General features: G+C 48.5%; 1 protein-coding gene across 1 annotated transcript; it reads right to left on the bottom strand.

Annotated features, from left to right (window-relative positions):
• Nucleotides 1–798: 798 nt before the first annotated feature.
• SCD (stearoyl-CoA desaturase) lies at nucleotides 799–16,861 on the bottom strand. Its single transcript, XM_079793745.1, has 6 exons — nucleotides 16,415–16,861; nucleotides 15,584–15,881; nucleotides 11,525–11,655; nucleotides 9,837–10,042; nucleotides 8,138–8,370; nucleotides 799–5,143 (listed from the first exon to the last, which is right to left on the bottom strand). The coding sequence occupies exons 1-6, from the start codon at nucleotides 16,439–16,441 to the stop codon at nucleotides 4,944–4,946; spliced, it is 1,095 nt and encodes a 364-aa protein (XP_079649871.1). The 5' UTR covers nucleotides 16,442–16,861; the 3' UTR covers nucleotides 799–4,943.
• Between the last annotated feature and the right edge of the window lie 1,997 nt (nucleotides 16,862–18,858).

The raw sequence follows: 18,858 nt of genomic DNA, 5'->3' as shown, positions 1-18,858 counted from the left end.
AAGTCCAGCCTGAACATTTTAAGCAAAATAGGGAAAGGGGTGGAAAGCCAGATATTGATGAAGAAAATGCCACCATCAACTTAATTAAGGTCTGGCAAGACCTCAATGAATACAGATTTGACTTTGGATGCATTGACTTATGAGAGAATCTTGCTTCTTGTTCAAGGTGAGGGCAACCTTACATTAGAAAGTAGGAGGAGTTGGTTCTAAGAAACTCTTGGAAGCCTGTTGGATAGGGCTTCTTCCAATTGTAAAAAGTCAGCCTTCTCTTTTCCACCTGAGGATTCTCAGATAAAGTAGTAAAAGTTAAAGCCTTTTCCACCTTGTGTTTGTCCTTTCTTCCTGCTGTTGTTAATCAGCACTTCCAGGAAGCCACTTTATTCCAGGGTTGACTACACTTTGGAGGAAGGACCTGGACAGCCCAGCCTAGGCTGCATGATAAAAACCTGCTTCTCCAGAGTGATTTTCCTGCTGCTGACTTCCTCTTGGGTCCCTGTGACATTGGGACACACAAGAGGCCTGGCCAGGGCCAAATGCCGGGGCCAGAGTGTCAGCTGGTATTAATGTGGTTGGTTTAATGGCAGCAGACTGCTGGTTTCCTGCTGCCAAGACTGAATTTAACCTAAAGTTACCCTTAGAAAAGATAGGGCGGGTTACTGGGGCATATGAGTCAATCATTGTAGCTTTTACTTCTGTGTTACTCTTAAAGGTACAGGAACAGGACCTAGATATCATGGTGGACCACAGAGATAAGTCCCCAGGAGACTTTCACCCAAAAAACTCCCAGACACAGTGCAGTCAGATTCACTTCACTTTTATTATGAACAAACACAATGTTAGATAAGTACAACTAACTTCAGAGTTATTAATAGAAATTATTCCAAAATTATTCTTAGGTCACAAATAACTACTATCCCACATTAAAAAAAAAAAGGGGGGGGGGGTGGAATCCCACCCAATCAAGGAACAGGTATCCTGTGTCTGTTTCCATGACAAAGTTTATGCATTCTCAAATTTTATCTGGCTAGTTATCTACCACTTATCCAATGGATTTATTCAGTTTCTCAGAGAACACCATATAGATTAATGATAGCATCTGGGACACATGGTTCACGGTGGACACAAATTCATGGTGGATACTACTACTATAAAAATACTCAGGACTTAAGAGAACTTCTCTGCTGAAGGGTCCCAAAATGCTTTATATAAAGCATTAGTCACACCTCAAAACTGCCCTTTGAGGTAGGTCAGTATTATTACCCCCATTTTAACAGAAGGAAAACTGAGGCACATTATTGTTAAGAGACTTGCCCAGGGTCACATAGCAAGTCAGTGGCACAGTGGTAGGAGAGGCCTTGGCCTTAACCACCTGGGTAAAGTTGATACCTTGCTTTCTTTAACCTTTCACGCTGACCCATTTGAGCTATACTTACAGAGAATACACTCAGGATACTGGAAAACCAAGGAGAAAGAGTTCCCATTTTAAATGCTACAAGCATCTTTTAGTCTAAATAAAAAATCAAATACATTCAAATTACTTCCACCCTCCATCAAATGTGGGCACTTCATAAACACAGACCTAAGAAACGTTTCCAAAATGGAGCCCAGGAGGGAATCCTGGGAACAGCTGTACTGCTAATTCTCCAGCCAGGCCCCCCTTTCCACCGGCCACGTCTGCAAGCTCTCAGGTGCAAAGGAACCCCACAGAGGAGCGAGGAGGGAGTGAGAGCAGGCCCATATGCAACACTGATTAGAAAACATGTAAGGCACCCAAATAAGTTGTCAGCACACCCACAAAGCAAGGGCTGTTAGAAATTCACACCTGATCAGATCCGGGTTTCCGGATCACTAATGCATTATGTGAATTCAGCTTTAGAATCTTGAGAAGTGTTCCTTATTCAGCAGAGACCTGCCCCCACCCCACACATCCACATATACACTAGGGCCCTCAGCCTGAGGACCCCAATCAGCCTTGTGTAGGTAGGGTCATGGTGTGGATCAGATCCATGGAACATGATTAGAATAGAAAGATAAAGTTGTTTTTGATCATAAATTATAAAGTAGGCATCTGGTGACCTGTGGAGTTAAAACTATCCAATAGACATTTCCCAGGGGGGAGGTGCACAGGTCAACAGATCGAAACTATAGTGACCTTCCGTTTGATTCTTTTCTACTGAGAGGAACAGCTCAAAAGACAAAGATGCCTTTAGACCAGGCTTACCCCTGTAGCCTCTATCTATTCAGCAAATACAAAAAGAAAGGCCCTCCTCCCTTCCACCATTCGGTTTCAGCAGCGGACAGAGCGTTTGGTATCATCCATTTCCAATCTCGATAGAGAAAAGCCAGGCTTCTGCACTGATGACTGAGGTACAGGGACAGGAGTGGCCCAAGGTTCTCAAAACACTGATTTTGTTTTATTTTTTCAGACCTCTTCTACACTATTGTCTACTCTAGGCTGTGCTGTAGGGAATGCTGGTTAGTTTGCTGAACAGAGACGCTGTTCAGCAAAGTTCATGGCATCTCAGATCCCAAGTCCCAGCCAAAGCTTTGCAGTGTACCCTGGCTCCAGGGAATGAACAGGGCCTTCTTTCAAGTGAGGCACTTTGGAACTTGCCTTTGTTTCTTGTGCTTCCCAGTGAAGGCTAGGCTCCCTCCTACTTCTACCGGCGCTGCAGTCAGCTGGGAGCACGGACTAAAGCTGGGCAGGGTAAATAAGCAAGCAGGGGGCGTCCAGTATGTTCTCTGGTTCTGACCCAGACGGAGGAGACTGAAAACAAACTCTCTTTTGCTCCAGGGCTGGCTCACTAGCATGATGCAAGCATTCGGCTTGGCTGTGCCTCATGAGAGAGAGAGAGAGAGAGAGAGAGCCTGAGCCAGGGATGTTTCTAGTAGGGTTTGCCAGCCTTGTCTTGAGTCATCACTGTGGCAGGGGATAATAGGACTGTAGGTGGAGAGACTCTGGAGGCCAGGTGAAAGTGGCAGCTAGGGCAACTTTATAAAGGGAAACAGTGGTTCAGTGACCCTGAGCATTCTGTCTGCCTGGACAGCAATAGCCATCACTGCCTCTGAATACACAAAGGAGGCTGCCTGTCCAGAGAAAAAAGAAAACGTCAGGGGATAGATAGAACCGGGAGGAGAAATGGACAGATTGGGTAGAGCCAGGAATCAGTAGCCAGGGTAAAGACTTCTACTTGCCCCCAGGCAGTTCTATATTTAGGCTAGATCAGTGATTTTCAACCATTTGTGCCACAAGCCTTTTTAAAACATGCAGCACCTGACTATTTAGTCAGGGGCACTGACCTCTTTTCCCTTAGATTGTCAAATATAAAAATGACAACAGCCAACACAACAATAGCCGTCTGGTGTGAATCACTCAAAAGTATACCTTTTTTGTTGTTGTTAGATTGGCAAAAATATTTTTTGGTGTGCTGCAGAATTTTAGTAATTAGTTTATGTGTGCCATGAGATGAAAGAGATTGAAAATCACTGGGCTACCTGTTAACAGAAGAAATGAGTGAAATAGTCTGACACTATGGCAAAAAGCCTTCTAGTTTTTACTTATTCCAAGGAGAAATGGGAGTCAATGAGTGAACCTAACAACTAACTTGTTTGGATAACCAGCTTTCCTATTACGACACCCAATAATTTACTTAGTAAGCTTCTGAATCCAAATCCCCAGACAATGCATTCTCAAAGTCCTTCTTCTGTAAAATAATCTCTCAGGAACTGCCCACAGACCCTGTTCTTCAACCTCTCCATCCCCTATCCTCTTCTTCAAGCATCCCTCTTTCAGAGATAAATACTCTGAGTGAATTAATATTCTAAGCAAAGTATATCTGTATATATATATATATATGTATTTGTTTAACCTACTTCCTAAAATCCTTTTTTGGAATGCTCACCATTATACCACCAATACATTCCTTTTTTGGATGTCTGGAAATGCTGCAGCTACCGCATTACTGAGTAGAGCTGACCAATATCCCAAGGGTCAGATGGCAAAGTAGAAAGATGAAAGAATTTTGATGATTCCATGAGCTGCTGGATTCATCAGTTCTGAAACAACCAACCTCAAGACTTTCTGATATATGAAATAAGAAATTTTCCTGTTATTAAAGGAAAAAAGCTCCATTGAAGATCATTTGTATTACAAACTAAATGCTTCTTCTTTAGCTCTAGCCTAGAGTCTATTGGGACCTAAGATTTGCTCCTGTGGTCTAGCATTGCCAAGCTCCATGGCCATTCCCTACTCACAGTCAGGAGAGAAAGGATGCGTGCTGGGTGGTGGGGCGCAATGGCCGCAGTGGGCAGGCAGCTGTATGTTCGATCACATCAGGAGCTTCTTGCTTTGTTTCCCACCTTACTTATCAATCGTACCATGCACGCTAACTCTCTCCCCTGACAATTTACCTGCTTTAGAAGCTTTGTGACAAATAAAGTTGTTTTTCCATTCCATCTAGCAAAAGTCTGAAATGAAAATAACTAATAGGGGTCTTCCCAGAAGATTTTGTCAAATCTCTAGCTTGAGCCACCTACCTTGAAGCTTAGAACATCCCAAGGAAAGAATTATCTGGGGCAAAGCCATTAGTTTGGGATGATAGAAAGGTTGTCTAGACTTCAGAAGGTAGATACCCACCACTGCCTCACCAGCTGCTTGTCTGGGAGGCAATGAGGGAGAAGAGAAAGGAAGGTGATAGGAAAAAAGCAAAGAAAAGGACAATGGGTCTAGAAGACAGGGGAGAAAAGAGAAGAAAGAAGAGTATCAGCTTAGCATCATGAAGGCAGAGTTGTTGGCTTTCAATACTTTTGAATTTTAAAAGAATACTGGAATGGGTTAACCTCATCATCTTTAGCATCCTGGTAGCATTATTCAGTAGTTAATAAAAAGAACATTAAAACTCTGCCTGGCTGGCTTTTGAAAAGGAAAATGGAGGACCCAAAACTCAGCCACTCTTGTAGCTTCCATCTCCAGTTCTTTTAATCTTGGCCAAGACGGCCGCCTTGGATACTTTCTTCCGGTCGTAAGCCAGACCAAGGGCAGCCATGCAGTCGATGAAGAATGTGGTCAAGTTGATGTGCCAGCGGTACTCACTGGTGGAGTAGTCATAGGGAAAGGAGTGGTGGTAGTTGTGGAAGCCCTCACCTGAAACCAAAAAACAAAGAAAAAGGTTATAGCGCTCTACGATGAATTGCTATCTCCCTGATCTTGGAACATCAGTTGCCTAGCAGAGTACCTCAAACCCAGTAGATACTTGCTGTTGTTGAATGAATGAATGAAACTAGTCTCTTCTACTCTGAACCAAAGAGATCCACTCAGAGGCTTCTTAAGAAAAAAATGGGGAGCCCTGGCCAGTGTTTCTCAGTGGTTAGAGCGTCCATCCTCGCATCAAAGGGTCTCAGGTTCCATTCCCAGTCAAGGGCATGTACCTGGATTTCAGGTTCAATCTCCCTGCTGCAGCAGGAGGCAACCAATCAATGTGTCTCTCTCACATCTATGTTTCTCTCTGTCTCTACCTCTCTTCCTCCTTCCCTTCCCTCCCTTCCACTCTCTCTAAAATCAATGGAAAAATATCTTTGGTGAAGATTAAAAAAAAAAAAAGAAAGAAATGAATAGGGAGACCTTGGTCACCCATGGATTTCTGGGAGCCATTGTGCGAGGACTGGCAGTTTCTCTCAGAGGATAAGATGACTGAAAAGAAACTATCACTGGAAATGGGTTTTAGATCGGAAAATCCCAGAGCTTTACTAAATATTGGTCTGAGATCCTCACGGCTGTGTGTGTGCGTGTGTGCGCGCGCGGGAAGAAGAGAGAGTCTAGAATGAAGAACTTTCGCTGTGTTTCTTACAAAGGTGAGCAAGGGAGCACACCTGCACTGGAACTACCTACAAGCGTGTGAGACAACAACAGAATTGGGCAGCAACAGCTGAAAGTCAGAAGAAAGGAGGCCCAGCCCAGGGCTCGAGTGTCCTCGGCCACTACTGGTTCAGTAGACTCTCTGACTTCAAATTCTTTGAGCTTTGACCCTGGTGTGGTGGTGATGCAGATAAAACAGAAGCCCTCTGAGGGAGTCAGAGGCAAAATGCTTAGAAACTCCCTCTAACTTCTGAGATGAGCGGTTCATTTTGCTGGATGGAGAAAAAAACAAAATTCTGGATTCAGGATAATTTCTGTATTGGATAAAACTTTGGAAACTCCACAGAGAGTTCTCCAATCGTTGGCAGAACTCTTTTTTTCTGAACCACATTCAACAATAACAATACTGACCCTTATGAGGCTGGGGTAAAGCCGGATAAAAAATAGCTAGTAAAAGAGCATATCGAGTCCTTTGAAGATAAAAGAACCTCAGTAGAGCCATAATGATATTAATAACGAGCAAGTAAAGGAAGTCCTGCAAAGTAAATGACACCGTCCAAGGCATCTCAAGGTGTGTCCTCTCTCTGTAACATGGACTCTGTGTGACAGTGTGAACTGAGTAGGAGGATGGAATGATCCCAAGGCTAAAGGTACTGACAGAGGATTTCTCATTTCCATCAATGGCTTTGCACCAGGCTCTATATAAAGCACTAACCAGGCCTATACTTATCAGATTGAAAACTGAATCAGACACACACATAGCCAAAGGGGGGTGGGGAGGGGAAGGAGAGTCAATAGGGAGAAGAAGGACAAGACTTTGCAACTGGGGCAGCAAGATACAGCCCAAGAAAGGCTCAAGGGAGGTCAGCTTTGTCAGAGAGAAGATGAGCATGTGACTGTGGGGGAGGTAATTCAAGAAGAAAAGATTAGAAAGGCAGGAAGCGAGCTAGAGAACAAAAGGGGAGGTGATAAGGGAGGAGAGCAGCAGGTACAGAGAAATAAATAACTGAGACAAAATAAGATATTGGGAGCCACTTTGTTTTTTGTGGGGGTTGTTTGGTTGTTTTTTTGCACAAGGGAGCCACTTTGAACTAGTGGTCAGAAAGAGGGTACAGTTAGGGAAGTTCACTGTAGACCCATTTGCAGTACAGGACAAATCTCATTCCAGAAACTTCCATTTCTATGAAAACCTCAGACTTATATGGCCTAGGTGGTTTATTTCAAACATGGTTCAGAGTAAAAACATGCACAATGGTAGATGGTGCCTGAAAGGAGAGGGGAGAGGCATGAAAGTTAAAGAGAGGGGAAAAAATACTATTTGAGTACAGACAGTACCTAGTGAAGATGGTCAGGGTTGAGACTTTAAAGAGAAAAGGTGAATTTAGGCCATGATATGCATAAACACATAGAACAGTGAGGTTGCCTAGCTATATTGTGTAACCAATAGAACTGATCAACGGTGAGGAACAAGAGTCCACTGGGTTTCCTTAAGGAAGGCTAATTCCAGGCCTTAGTGATGGTCTCTATTTAGTTGAAAACAGTGACAGAAAACAACAACCACTGGAGACAGACTGTAGAACTCTGGCTATTAGAACTCGAAGCAAGGGAAAATAACTTCATAAATAGCAAGCATTAGATCAGTTAGCAGGCACTTGTGATTAAACTAACTGCTTTATCAGGGGTTCCCTAAGCCATTCTTAGCACAGAATAAAGCAGAAGAGAGAAAAATCAAGGACAGGAGACAAGCAGGGTATGGCCACCAACAGTTGCTTTGTTGTCCTTCAGATTGGCATCACCAGGCAATAAGGCATGGCATACACTTAACGTATGGCCTATCTGAATATAGCAAAAAGCTATATTATAAAAGAGAAGTATACTGCATTAAATTACAAGTATTAATTCTACATTTGATATGACATATACGCCACTAGGCATATTGGCCACCCTGAGGGCCCTATTCTATTTATATTGATTTATACTTCCCTGCAGTCCAGCCCAGACGTGACTGGAAAAAGGGAAACCCAAAGGGGCTCATTATATATAACATCTGGGAATTGTTTAAGAGCCTGGAATCAAAGGCATTGTTACATTTAACCTTTCCTTTTCGTAGAAGACTTGTTGCCTGGCTCTCAAGAGTTTTCTAATATATTGCCCCTTCGATCTAGAGTGGAAAAACAGATAGAAAGAGGCCATAAAACAAGTTGATCTGGTTTTTCTCGTTCCCAGCCTAATGCCCAAACAGCAGACCACTAGATGTGGTCTGGCTGTGGACTGCTGACTTACCCACAGCTCCCAGGGAAACCAGGATATTCTCCCGTGGGTTAATGTTCTTGTCGTAAGGGCGATATCCGTAGAGGTGGGCAGCACTGTTCACCAGCCAGGTGGCATTGAGCACAACGGCATACCGCAAGAAAGTGGCAACGTACAAGCTGTGTTTAAAAGTTTCACCCCAGAAATACCAGGGCACAAGTGTGGGCAGGATGAAGCACATCAGCAGGACAGCGGGCTTGTAATGCCTACATGGAGAGATCATACACCAAGTCAGCAGAGGGGACTTAGACCTACCGGATTTCCATCATCACTGGGTTGGGCTGTCTCTTTCCTTCTACAATTGTGAGGACAGTGTGGCAGGAGGGATGGGGTGGGAAATCTTGTGAGAATGTAGTGTCATTATCTCACGTTTTAGATGAGGTAATGAGGGGTTAAATGCCTTTTCTAGGATTGCACCACAAGGAACCAGTGGAGCAAGGATTGGAATGCTGATCTCCTGATTCGAAAGTCATTGCCTTTTTTTTTTTTTTTTTTATACTATAGCACAATTTCATGTGAGTAAAATAGGCAAGCTCCAGATTACAAATGAATACACTGAATTCTCCTGCCCAGGCTGTTTTTCCATTCTGTCTTTGGGCTCCTTTCTCTTTCCAATCAATGTTCTTTGCAGAGTCCATGTTTAGTGTCTTGCCTCCATTTCCTGCCAGCCAGCCTCTAACCACTCCTCTTCTTTTCCCTCAGGATCTTTGATGCCTCCCGATCTCCAATCCTCTGAAGGTCCTGTCCCATTATTCAACCTCTCCTTGAAGGTAAGGAGACCAGACCATTGACTTGATTTCCTGCGTCTCTCTTCAGCAGTCAAGCCTTATGCTCTTACACCATTGGTATTCCTGCACCCAACTCCTTTCCATTCTTGCCGCTGCTTCCCTAGCATGGCTCCTCACTGCCTCCTAATTTGTGGCCCTGCTTCTCACCTCGTTGGCTCATTGGTTTCTTCACCTGTCATGAGCGTGATCTTTCTGAAGCACACCTCCAACCATCACAGATTCCCCATCAAAAAAACTTGTAATGGTTTCCTATTGCCTAACAAATTAAATCCTAAGTCTGCTTTTAATGGCCCCAGTCTCCCTCTGTAGTCTTAATCCTACCACACCCTATACTTCAAGCAAAAGGACTCTGTCGCTAGAACATTCTTCAGGCTTAGATCATTCTGTTCTCTTTGTACTGTTTGTCCCTCTCCCCTGACACCTGTGAAAATCTCTGTCCATCAGTGGATTCCAAAGCTACTTGCTTCACAAACCGTTCCCTGACGCTCCCCACTATGCAGTCCCCCTCTCCTTTGTGCCTCTTACGGGTACAGAAAATACTTTGCCGTGTATCATACTTATTCAGACACTTGGCTTATCCTTTCACTCGCCAGCAGGCTACACACTCCTTGAAGGTAAGGACTATGACACAGTCACCTTTGTACCCATGACTTCCTAGGTCAGTAAGCATTCGCTGAATTTTATTGGCTAAATTAAGACGTTCAGAAAGAATAATATTCTATGGCTGTAGACTTGGGGACTCTTAAAAATTAGGATTTTAAGTTATGATTTTTGAATATACAAACCCAGTAAATTTCTCAGCTTATGTTTATAAGTCCTGGGAGAAAAGGGGTGAGGGGGTTCCCCAAACACCAAGTGTCCAGCTCCATCCCCGCTCCACTCACCTCCTCTGGAACATCAGCAGCTTCTCAGCTTTTAGGTCAGACAAGTCTAGCAAAGCACCCTTCTCTTTGACAGCCGGGTGTTTGCGCACAAGCAGCCAACCCACATGGGAGAAGAAAAAGCCACGCCGGGCATTGTGGGGATCAGCATCTGTTTCTGAAAACTTGTGGTGAACACGGTGATCTCGGGCCCATTCGTAAGCATCATTCTGGAGGGACAGAGAAGAAGACTGTAGGCCTGAGGAGAGACACCCTCCTAGGGGAATCCCAGTGGATAGACATCTTCAAGAGCCCATAACTCTCAGCCCAACCTCACAAAATACCCAGGAGCCGGAGCTCCAAAGGAGGGTCACGGAGTAGCCGCCTCTTTTCCCCCCAACTTGCCACTGAAGCTTAATTGGAAAAGCAACTTAAAGTCCCAGGACCACATAAATAGGACTGGTTGCTTCATAAAGAGTATACAGTGGGCAGAATGGAGGTAGATCATAGAGCTCAAACAATTTCATTAGGAGAGAACATTGCAATTCCTTCAGCAAGAAATGCTGGAAAAGGTCTTTGTGGGGTGCCTAATCCCTGGGCAGGGAGAGCAAGGCAGACAGCCTTGCATCCTAGGGCCCTGGTCAGTGGAAAAAGCTGCAGGGATCTTCATTCTGATGCCTTGGCAAGAGACAGCTCACAACTCAGCAAGACCAGGCACATAAATCATGAGCGTGGCCACATTCCCAAATGACCTCTGGGCTCCTCTGGGACTCTTTCCATCCCTTAAAGAATGTGTCAATATCTCTTTCTTACCTTTGTCCCAATATCAGGAGCCCTCAAGGTATAAAGTAATATGGCACAGATGATGATGTAATTATGGTAAATACCTGGAATATTGCCAGGAAGAAGGGAACAAGTTCGGTGGCCTCTTTTTCCCCCTCTGCTCCAAGCTAAGCCCCACATCACAAGCTATCCTTTGCCCATTGCCACCACTTAATAGCTATGCGTTCCCTTTCCCCAGTTTCCTTCATTCTATCTCTGCTATAAACTTTCTGACTCAACGAACTTCCATACTTGACTTAGCCAGCGTGGCAGCCCAAGACAGGACCATATTGTTGGTCTCCCTAACCTCTCCATGACATAATTTTCTTATCTAGAAAATGGGAATATGAATAGTACCCACCTCCTAAGAGAATTTAATGAGGTAATCTACGTCAAGTGCTTAGAATAGTACCAGGCACATACTCAGCGCTATAAGTATTTGCTGTCATCGCCGGAAAACAACAGAATTCCTGAGTCTGTGAAACATCCACTTCAGTCCCATCATGGTGGCGCCCTAAGCTATTCACCTAAAATGGGGAGTCTATTGTCCAATGCCTACCCAGGAAATCAGCAGCATAAACTAAGGCTTATGCCTTGTAGACCCTGAGAATGAAGGACCCCGACAGCCAGGCTGTGTGAGAACAGGGGAGCCGTAGGAATAGAGAGGAATAAACATTCCCTAGTTATCGCCTATTTCTCTTTTCTAGACTCAGAAATGTGCCCATGCTTTATGGACTTAAGGACTGAGCCTGCACCTGAGGTGACCCCCAGGAGAGAGGAAAGTGGCATGGTTGTCCAGGTGTTTGCTCCTCTGCAGGGGCTGATCTCCTCCATCCGCCCCTGATCACTGACAGAGTGGAGGGAAGGGCTGGGCAGAGCCGGCTTCCTACCTGGAATGCCATTGTGTTGGCGATGATCAAGAAGACGCGCAGAGGCAGCCGAGCTTTGTAGCTCCGGTGACTCCACAGGCGATGGGCTCCTGCTGTTATACCCAGAGCACTGATGATGTAGTAGGAGAACCCTGCCAGGCGGAAACAGTGAGAGGTCAGTAATCTGGAAAAACATTCACATGTGGTCCTCTGTATGTTGGCTGTGTCTTCAGAGGCTTTGGATGAGGATCTGCTTTTCCCTGAAGGGCAGGGACACCTTGGCCTCTTAGGTCTCTCCGATTTTATTACTTGAAAAAAAACCATCACCTCTCACCCTCTCCACCCAGGAATTGGAATAAGCTAAGAAGTTTCAGGAACTTTTTTGATTTCAGAGAGGAACGGAAAGGGAGAGAGAGATAGAAACATCTACGATGAGAGAGAATCACTGATTGGTTGTCTCCTGTGTACCACACACTGGGGATCAAGCCCACAACCTGGGCATGTGCCCCAACCAGGAATCGAACCGTGACCTCCTGGTTCATAGATAGGCACTCAACCACTGAGCCACGCCAGCCGGGCTGTTTCAGGAACTTTAGAAAGGCAGGACAGAGAAGAGAGAGCTTGCTACCCAGCCACTGGTCACTCTCAGTCATGAGGACTGTTATCTCAAGTCCCATCTCCTTTGAACTTCAGCTAAGCTTCCCCCAGTTTTTAAGGACCACAGACCACTCCTACAGAGCTTAGGACCCATAACCAAGGGTGGTCCCAAACAATTTAATAGTCAGTATAGTCTGGGCATTCATCAATCCAAGGGGCTCTGGGTTCTAGAGGACACCCAGGGGCTCAGAACTATGGCTATTTACCAACTGGTACAAAAGCATTTCCGTATTTTAGCAGGCAGTGTGACCATATCAGGGGACCATCTGTCCTTCACATAAGTCTTATCTACACAGCTTAGCTAAGAATTTTATATTCTCTCATTTTCTGGATCCTTTGAATGGCCTTTAATAGCCTCACTTTGCAGTTGAAAAAAAAAAAAAGACGCTCAGAGAGGTTGTGTTTATCTTATGGTCACAAGGCCAGTAAGAAATGGAGCCATAGTTTGAAACTAAAAGTTCTGTCAACAAGCATTCATGTTCCAACTATACCATCCAGCTCCCCAGGATATGTACATAGTTCCTGCGTCTCTCCTTTGCCACACCCCTCTGTCAGCCCCTACTCTCTCTGGCAAGGCTAATTTTAGATGATGGTGGGATATGCTCAGAGCTGTTGGTAGAACACCCCAACACTGTCCTCCCTCATCTTCCTGGAGGCCTGCCAGCTCAGGAGGTGCCAGCAATAATCTCTAACTGGGCAGTGGGTTGCTGGGTGTACCCATATTCCTCTGTTCAGTAACTCTAGGAGGCAGGGGCTGAGTGAGGCCTTGGTAGAGCCGTTGACTGTTGACAATGTTTCATTCCTAGGGATACAGCTCAAAACAATGGATCCTCAGTGGCCACAGAATTTAGTTGCAGTTGGAGACACCACATGTTGTAACAAATTGTCCTGTGTTCTTCTCCAGCCACAGATAGCAGTTTCCTAAACAACTCCCCCCCCCCCCCCACCCTATCTTCCTCCACCCTATCCTATTCCTCCTACAGGATCCCACGGAGAGCCGTGGAGCCAGAGTCTATCCCAAAGAAAGTTCTGTCTCTAATCCCTTTGCTATGTGATTTGAAGGGCTTAAGCCATGTGACTATGCTCCCAGATGCAAAATCTACCTGCGTCTGCAGCTGGAAGAATGACAGTTGAGCCACAACCACAGGAATCAAGGAGGAAGAAAAACGGCTTTGGGCAAGAACACAGAAGCACTTGGCTCAAAATGAAGGAAGCTACTAGGGTTGTTTCATGCCACAGATGACCCTGTGAGTTAACTCAGAAAGCACTTAAGATCCTAGTGTTAACAGGGGAATTGGGAAAAGAATCCAAGCATTCTTGTGCCTTTTCTATCAACACCCCTAAGCCTATCAACTAGAAGGAGGCTCATTCTCTACTAATGTCCATATTGATGGTTAAACAAAAATCTCATAGCTTTGGCCCTAAGGGAAGGGAAAATTTGCCCCTCGGCCCTCAGTGATGCCAGAGATATGCCTTCAGGCTGCCCCTCAGGGCCCTTCTGGGAGATTCTCTAAATTGCTCAGTCACAAGAAATGCTGTAATCACAACCAGTTGTTAATTTAATACTGTCCTTGGGGATAAAAGAAAAGGCTGAGGTCAAGGCCCTAAACTCTGAAAGTGGGACCCCTGACGGTCCCTCTCTCTTTCTTGTTTCTTAAGACAGAGGAGTTCTGTTATCCAGGATGGTTATCAGTCAGCTCAGCCATCCACCACAAGGCCCAGGGAAAGGAGTACAAAAGGTCACCATCCAGGCTCTGGGTGCCACATTTCTCTGCGCAAAGGCACCTGGGCAGGGCCCATAAAGGTAGTGGGCACAGCCTTGGATTGGGGATCGCAGTCTGCCCCCTGCTCCAGCAGCCAAGGGGCGGGGGAGCAAGCAGAAGCAGTCTGGCCGAACTCTGGACTTAGCCAGGCCTCCAGGGGGTGCTGAGGCTGGAAGGGACTTGCGGGCTGCAAACCTACTTGTGAAGACTCCTCTGCTGGGGAGGAGGGTAGAGAACTGAAGTTGCGCTGGGATCTCAGAGGGGCGAGAGAACAGAGGGGCCCCTCCCCTCACAAAGAGAGAACCCTTCCTGGTCTGCAGAAGAGCTCATTTCCTGCACCTGCGCAGCCTCCGCAACGGGACACCTGTAACCTAAGGAGCACTACCTTCCCGATCCTAAAAAAGTACTGTTGTCCCAGTTTGTACCTGGAAAGATGGAGATCCTGAGAAGGGATCTACCCAGTTGCATTTCACTGTCTGAGGCACTGAGAGGATTTCCCAACGCGAAGCTCTAGGGACCAGATCCCACCTCCTTTAGACGTAAGAGGTCCTGGGAGAATCAGCTAAAACTTGGCCTACTGGCCCTTCTACATAACTATCCTCCAAGAGTGCAGCTCTCAGCAAGACTACTCTGGAAACCCTAACGTGGTTTCCCAGAGAGAATTCAGTTCACCACCCTCGGAGAGTGGCAATGTGGGGCCCCTGGGTCCTTCGCATTCCCTCATCTCCCCTCCCCAACTCAGGCTTATGATGGCAGAGGTGAAAATGCCTGCAAAGCGCATGTGTGTTTCCTGGGGGCAGGGCGCTGCTCTCCGCTCACACCCATGGATCCCTGAAAAAGCTGAGCTCAGGGCGGGTCAGGGACAGGATTGGGAACTGCCTCCCTCACGGCAGCAGCCTCAGGGCTGGGGCTGCTGAGGGCTCTTTTCCGGCCTGGTCTGGCTGTCCAGGCAAGGAGAGGCTTCATGGCATCAGGAGACAGGAGCTGGGGCAGGCTGGATGGGGAGTGGGACAGGAAGCAGTGCTTCCACCTTATTTCAGTCAAAGGACTTCTCCCTGAGTGGTGCGTGCAGTGCCCTGGAGACCTGCGGGGAGTCACCACATCTGTTTAACTGGTTTCCTACAGGGGCTTCATCTTTCTCTCTAACAAAGGAGGCAGGTGGGCCAAGGGTCGGGGCAAACACCTTTGTGGGTAACCACCTCTCGGTTCCTCCCTCTCCTGCTCTCTTCCTGAGCAGTTTTTCTTGCTTTCCCACGACTGTGCTCCGCATATACCCCTGAAACCACTGGTCTCACCCCATGTTCCCATGCTCCCAGCGAGGGGCCTGGAGTCTTTTGTGGATGGTGGGGCTGGGACAAGCAGCCAAGCAAATGGCTTGAAACAGAAAAGCTCTTTCAGGGAAAGCTGACTCGCTGGCACAGGTCTACCCACTTCAAAGTCCACAGCACATGGTCTCGGGGCTCCCTCCCCAGCACCCACGTGAAAAGACCCCCCAGCATTGCCACTCCTGCCTCCCCGTCCCCCTAGCCTCTGCTCCCAGGGCTAGGAAGCCTCTCAGAAACTGTAGGGGCCAGTACTTCTGTTCCAGGTAAGCTCCTATCTTGTTCAAGGGTGGAGAGAACCTGGCGTCTTGGGTCAGGAGGACGAGAAACGCTCTTACCCCAGAGCCAGGTGTAGAACTTGCAGGTGGGGATCAGGATGATCCCATACAGGGCTCCCAAGTGCAGCAGACTCATAAGGATGATGTTCCTCCAAACGTACTCAAGCTTGGGCCTCGGGCCCTCCTTATCCTTGTAACTTGGGTCATAGATGTCGTCCTTCATTTCAGGCCGGATGTCTTCCTCCGCGGGCAGGAGATTCTTCTCCACGTTGCCTTCTCCATTCTGCAGGACCCTGGCGGGAGGCTCTGTGATGGTGGTGGTGGTGGTGGCGGTGGCGGTTGCGTAGGAGCTAGAGATCTGGCGGGGAGAGGAAGCGGAGGGTCAGGAGAGAGGAGGCTGCACGTGGAGGTGGCAGGGGCCACGTCACTCTCGAATCCAGCTGGAGGAAGAGTGTAGGCTTGGCACACAGACCCTGCCCCAATACCCAGGGTAACCGCAGGCGGGGTCCGCCCCAGATGAAAGGAAAGGAAGTCCCCAGGAACTACGCAGATCGATTGGGGAGGGGGTGAAACCTCAAGGTGAGGGGGCCCCAGGAAGGAGTAAAACACTTCCACCCCTTCGGACACACAAAGGAACACCCGCAGGCGTTACCGACGTCAGGGTGCCGCCGCGACCCGGTTTTTCTTTGAAGCTTAAGAAACAAAAGTTCGGAAACCAAGTCCCCAAATTACAACGCAGATTCCCAGCCAATGAAGGCAGCACAACTCGCAAAAGATGGCTCTGTCCTCCGCGGGGATCTCAACTCCCCCATCCACGAGTCACCTAGAAGCCCGGCCAGCTTCCGCGCCCCGCGGTCAAGGGAGCCCAGGAGCCAGTGCAGGGGAACTCACCTCCTCTTGCAGCAAGTGGGCCGGCATCTGGGCGCTCTGGTGCCTGGGGTCACTCTCCCAGGGCCGAGGCTGCGGAGCGGAGTTCGCGACGGCCGGGGCAGCGGCGAGGTTTCGGTGGCTGAGCCCGCGCTGGCGCTCGGATGGGTGGCCGTGCGCGCTGGATCGGTGTCGGTGGACCCGGTGCGCGGATCTCCCAAGGCTGGGGATTTAAAGCCTAGAGCTGGCAGGGGATGGCCGCGTCCCGTATTTCCTCAGACTCCTTTTATTCGCTGCCAACAGGGGCAAAGTGCGCGGAGTTGGCTCGCGGTGGGACCCCCGCATGGGCGGAGAGGGGAGGAGACAGAGACGAGGCGTGCTAGGGGCCGGGCCCGCAAAACCTGGATGCTGCAGACACACCGCGGCTCCGCAGCCGCAGCGCCAGCCCCTGGGGAAATGCTAATGGGCTTCTGTAGACGCTGGCGCGTCATTGGCCAAAGGGAATTTGGTGCCACCTCGTCCTGCCGTTGCCATTGGCTCGGCGCAATCTGCTGTTCCCTCTGCCGCGAGCTCCTCGCCCCCCTCCCATCCCTTTCTTCTCCGCTCCTCTTCCACCGGCCGCCCGGCCTCCCAGCCCGGCACCCCGCCGCCTCGGAGGCGCTGAGGAGCTTTCTCTCCGGAAGACCGAGAGGGCCCCGTCCGGGAATGGGGGGTGGGTTCCAGCCCAGGCCTGGCCCCCCAGCACTTCGCGAAGGGATGGGCACTGGGGAAGTTTCACAGAAAACAGGAGAGAAGCCATGGGGGTGACCCCTACGCACAGCTCCGTTCCGCTTTCCCTCCCCTTCCCCAGAGGCGCGTGGGGAGAGGAGACGTGGCTCTAAACCGGGGGGTGGGGTCGCACGAGGGAGGCCGGTGCAGCCCGCCGCCCTCCCTAGCGAGCGCGGGGGACCGGGTCCGCCGCCGAACAACGGCTCTGCCCCGCCCACCGGCTCGGCGAGGCTCACCCGGGGCCGCGGGACTCCCCGAGCCGTGGGCGGGCGGCGGAGCCGGCGCACGCCCCTCCTCGTATGTGTGGACCTGCACGCGCGCACGAGGTTCAGCCGTAGGCACGCCCAGCGGGGTCGGTCACCGCCAGGCACCAGGGAGCCATCCCATCCCTCTGTCCACGCCTGCAGACCGCGAGCGGGGGGTGGGGTGGGGGTGGGGGTGGGGGTGGGGGGCGGGATGTTTTGGAGATACTTCAGATAGTCGGGTTGTAATTTCCTTACTGGGAAAATGCCTTTTTAGGAAGCATGGACCTGTGCTTGTCCCCAAAGCAGGAGAAAGGGTTCTATGAAGCAAGAATAGCTAACAGGTATGGAATTATCACTGCAAGCCAGTCCACACGAATCATTTTATTTAATCCTTACTGTGACCCCATGAGGGGGCTAGTCCATATTCCCTTTTACAGGTGAGGAAGGAGAGACACGGGGAGATTAAAATGAGTTGGGAGCTGAGCCCAGAAGCTTGATGCTAGAGTGCGAACTGCATTCCCCTGTGCGGAAGCCTAGGTTCTTGAGCTGCTCTGACCTCGCTGATGGCACATGCCCCTCAGGCCCCCCGCCCCCCTCCCCCCTGTCTTTTCTAGGCTGTGGGAGCCTCATCATGAGAGAAAGCTGAGAACCAGGCAGGCTATGCGTTCTCTCAGCCTCCTTGGAGAGCTATGCCTCCCCAAACACTAGCCCAGGATCATTCTGGGAAGAAGGGAAAGTAAGGACTTGTGTGCCAACAATTGGCTTCTCAGGAAGATAGGCACCTGGGATTGCCTGGGAGGAGGACTAAGAAGCTTCTTGTTGGCCACTAGAGGACAACTGGTCTCAGGGTCAGGCCATCTCTCTGGTCAGTCACCAGATACATCCATTCCAGTTCTGGCTCCAGAAGTTTTATTTTATGTATTTATTGATTGATTTGAGAGAGAGGGAAGGAGAGAGAAACACTGATTTGTTGTTCCACTTGTTTATGCATTCATTGGTTGATTCTTGTACATGCCCTGACCAGGGATCGAACCCAAAACCTTGGCCTATCAGGACAATGCTCTAACCAACTCAGCTACCCTGCCAGGGCCAGTGCAGAGGTTTTGAATGGGACTAGATATGGGCAGCTTGTCTTGTCATGGCTCAGAAATGCTTGGCATGTGGAAGAGAAATCTACTCCTCTTCAGACTCTCTCTGCATGCTTGATTTTGTCTAATTCCTCTACCAACTACAGGGTGACTCTTCTAGGGAGAAGAGTCACTGTTTCTTTTGGGGGTGTACTTTTAATTGTGGCTGAAGGTGGCTTTACCATCGAGACGAGCTTTCTTTCTCTTTAAGGCCTAAGTATGTTTGACCTTGCTTCCTCCAGACCCTGGACTTCATCAGGGAACAATCTGAAAAACTCAAGGTTTCCTGGAAACTGCTCTCCTCGCCCTTAAACTCTGATAGATACTA

Source organism: Cnephaeus nilssonii, assembly GCF_951640355.1.
Source record: "Cnephaeus nilssonii genome assembly, chromosome: 16".
Classification (NCBI taxonomy): domain Eukaryota; kingdom Metazoa; phylum Chordata; class Mammalia; order Chiroptera; family Vespertilionidae; genus Cnephaeus; species Cnephaeus nilssonii.
The sequence above is the reverse complement of the archived record's forward strand: the minus strand, read 5'-3'. Positions and strand labels throughout refer to the sequence as shown.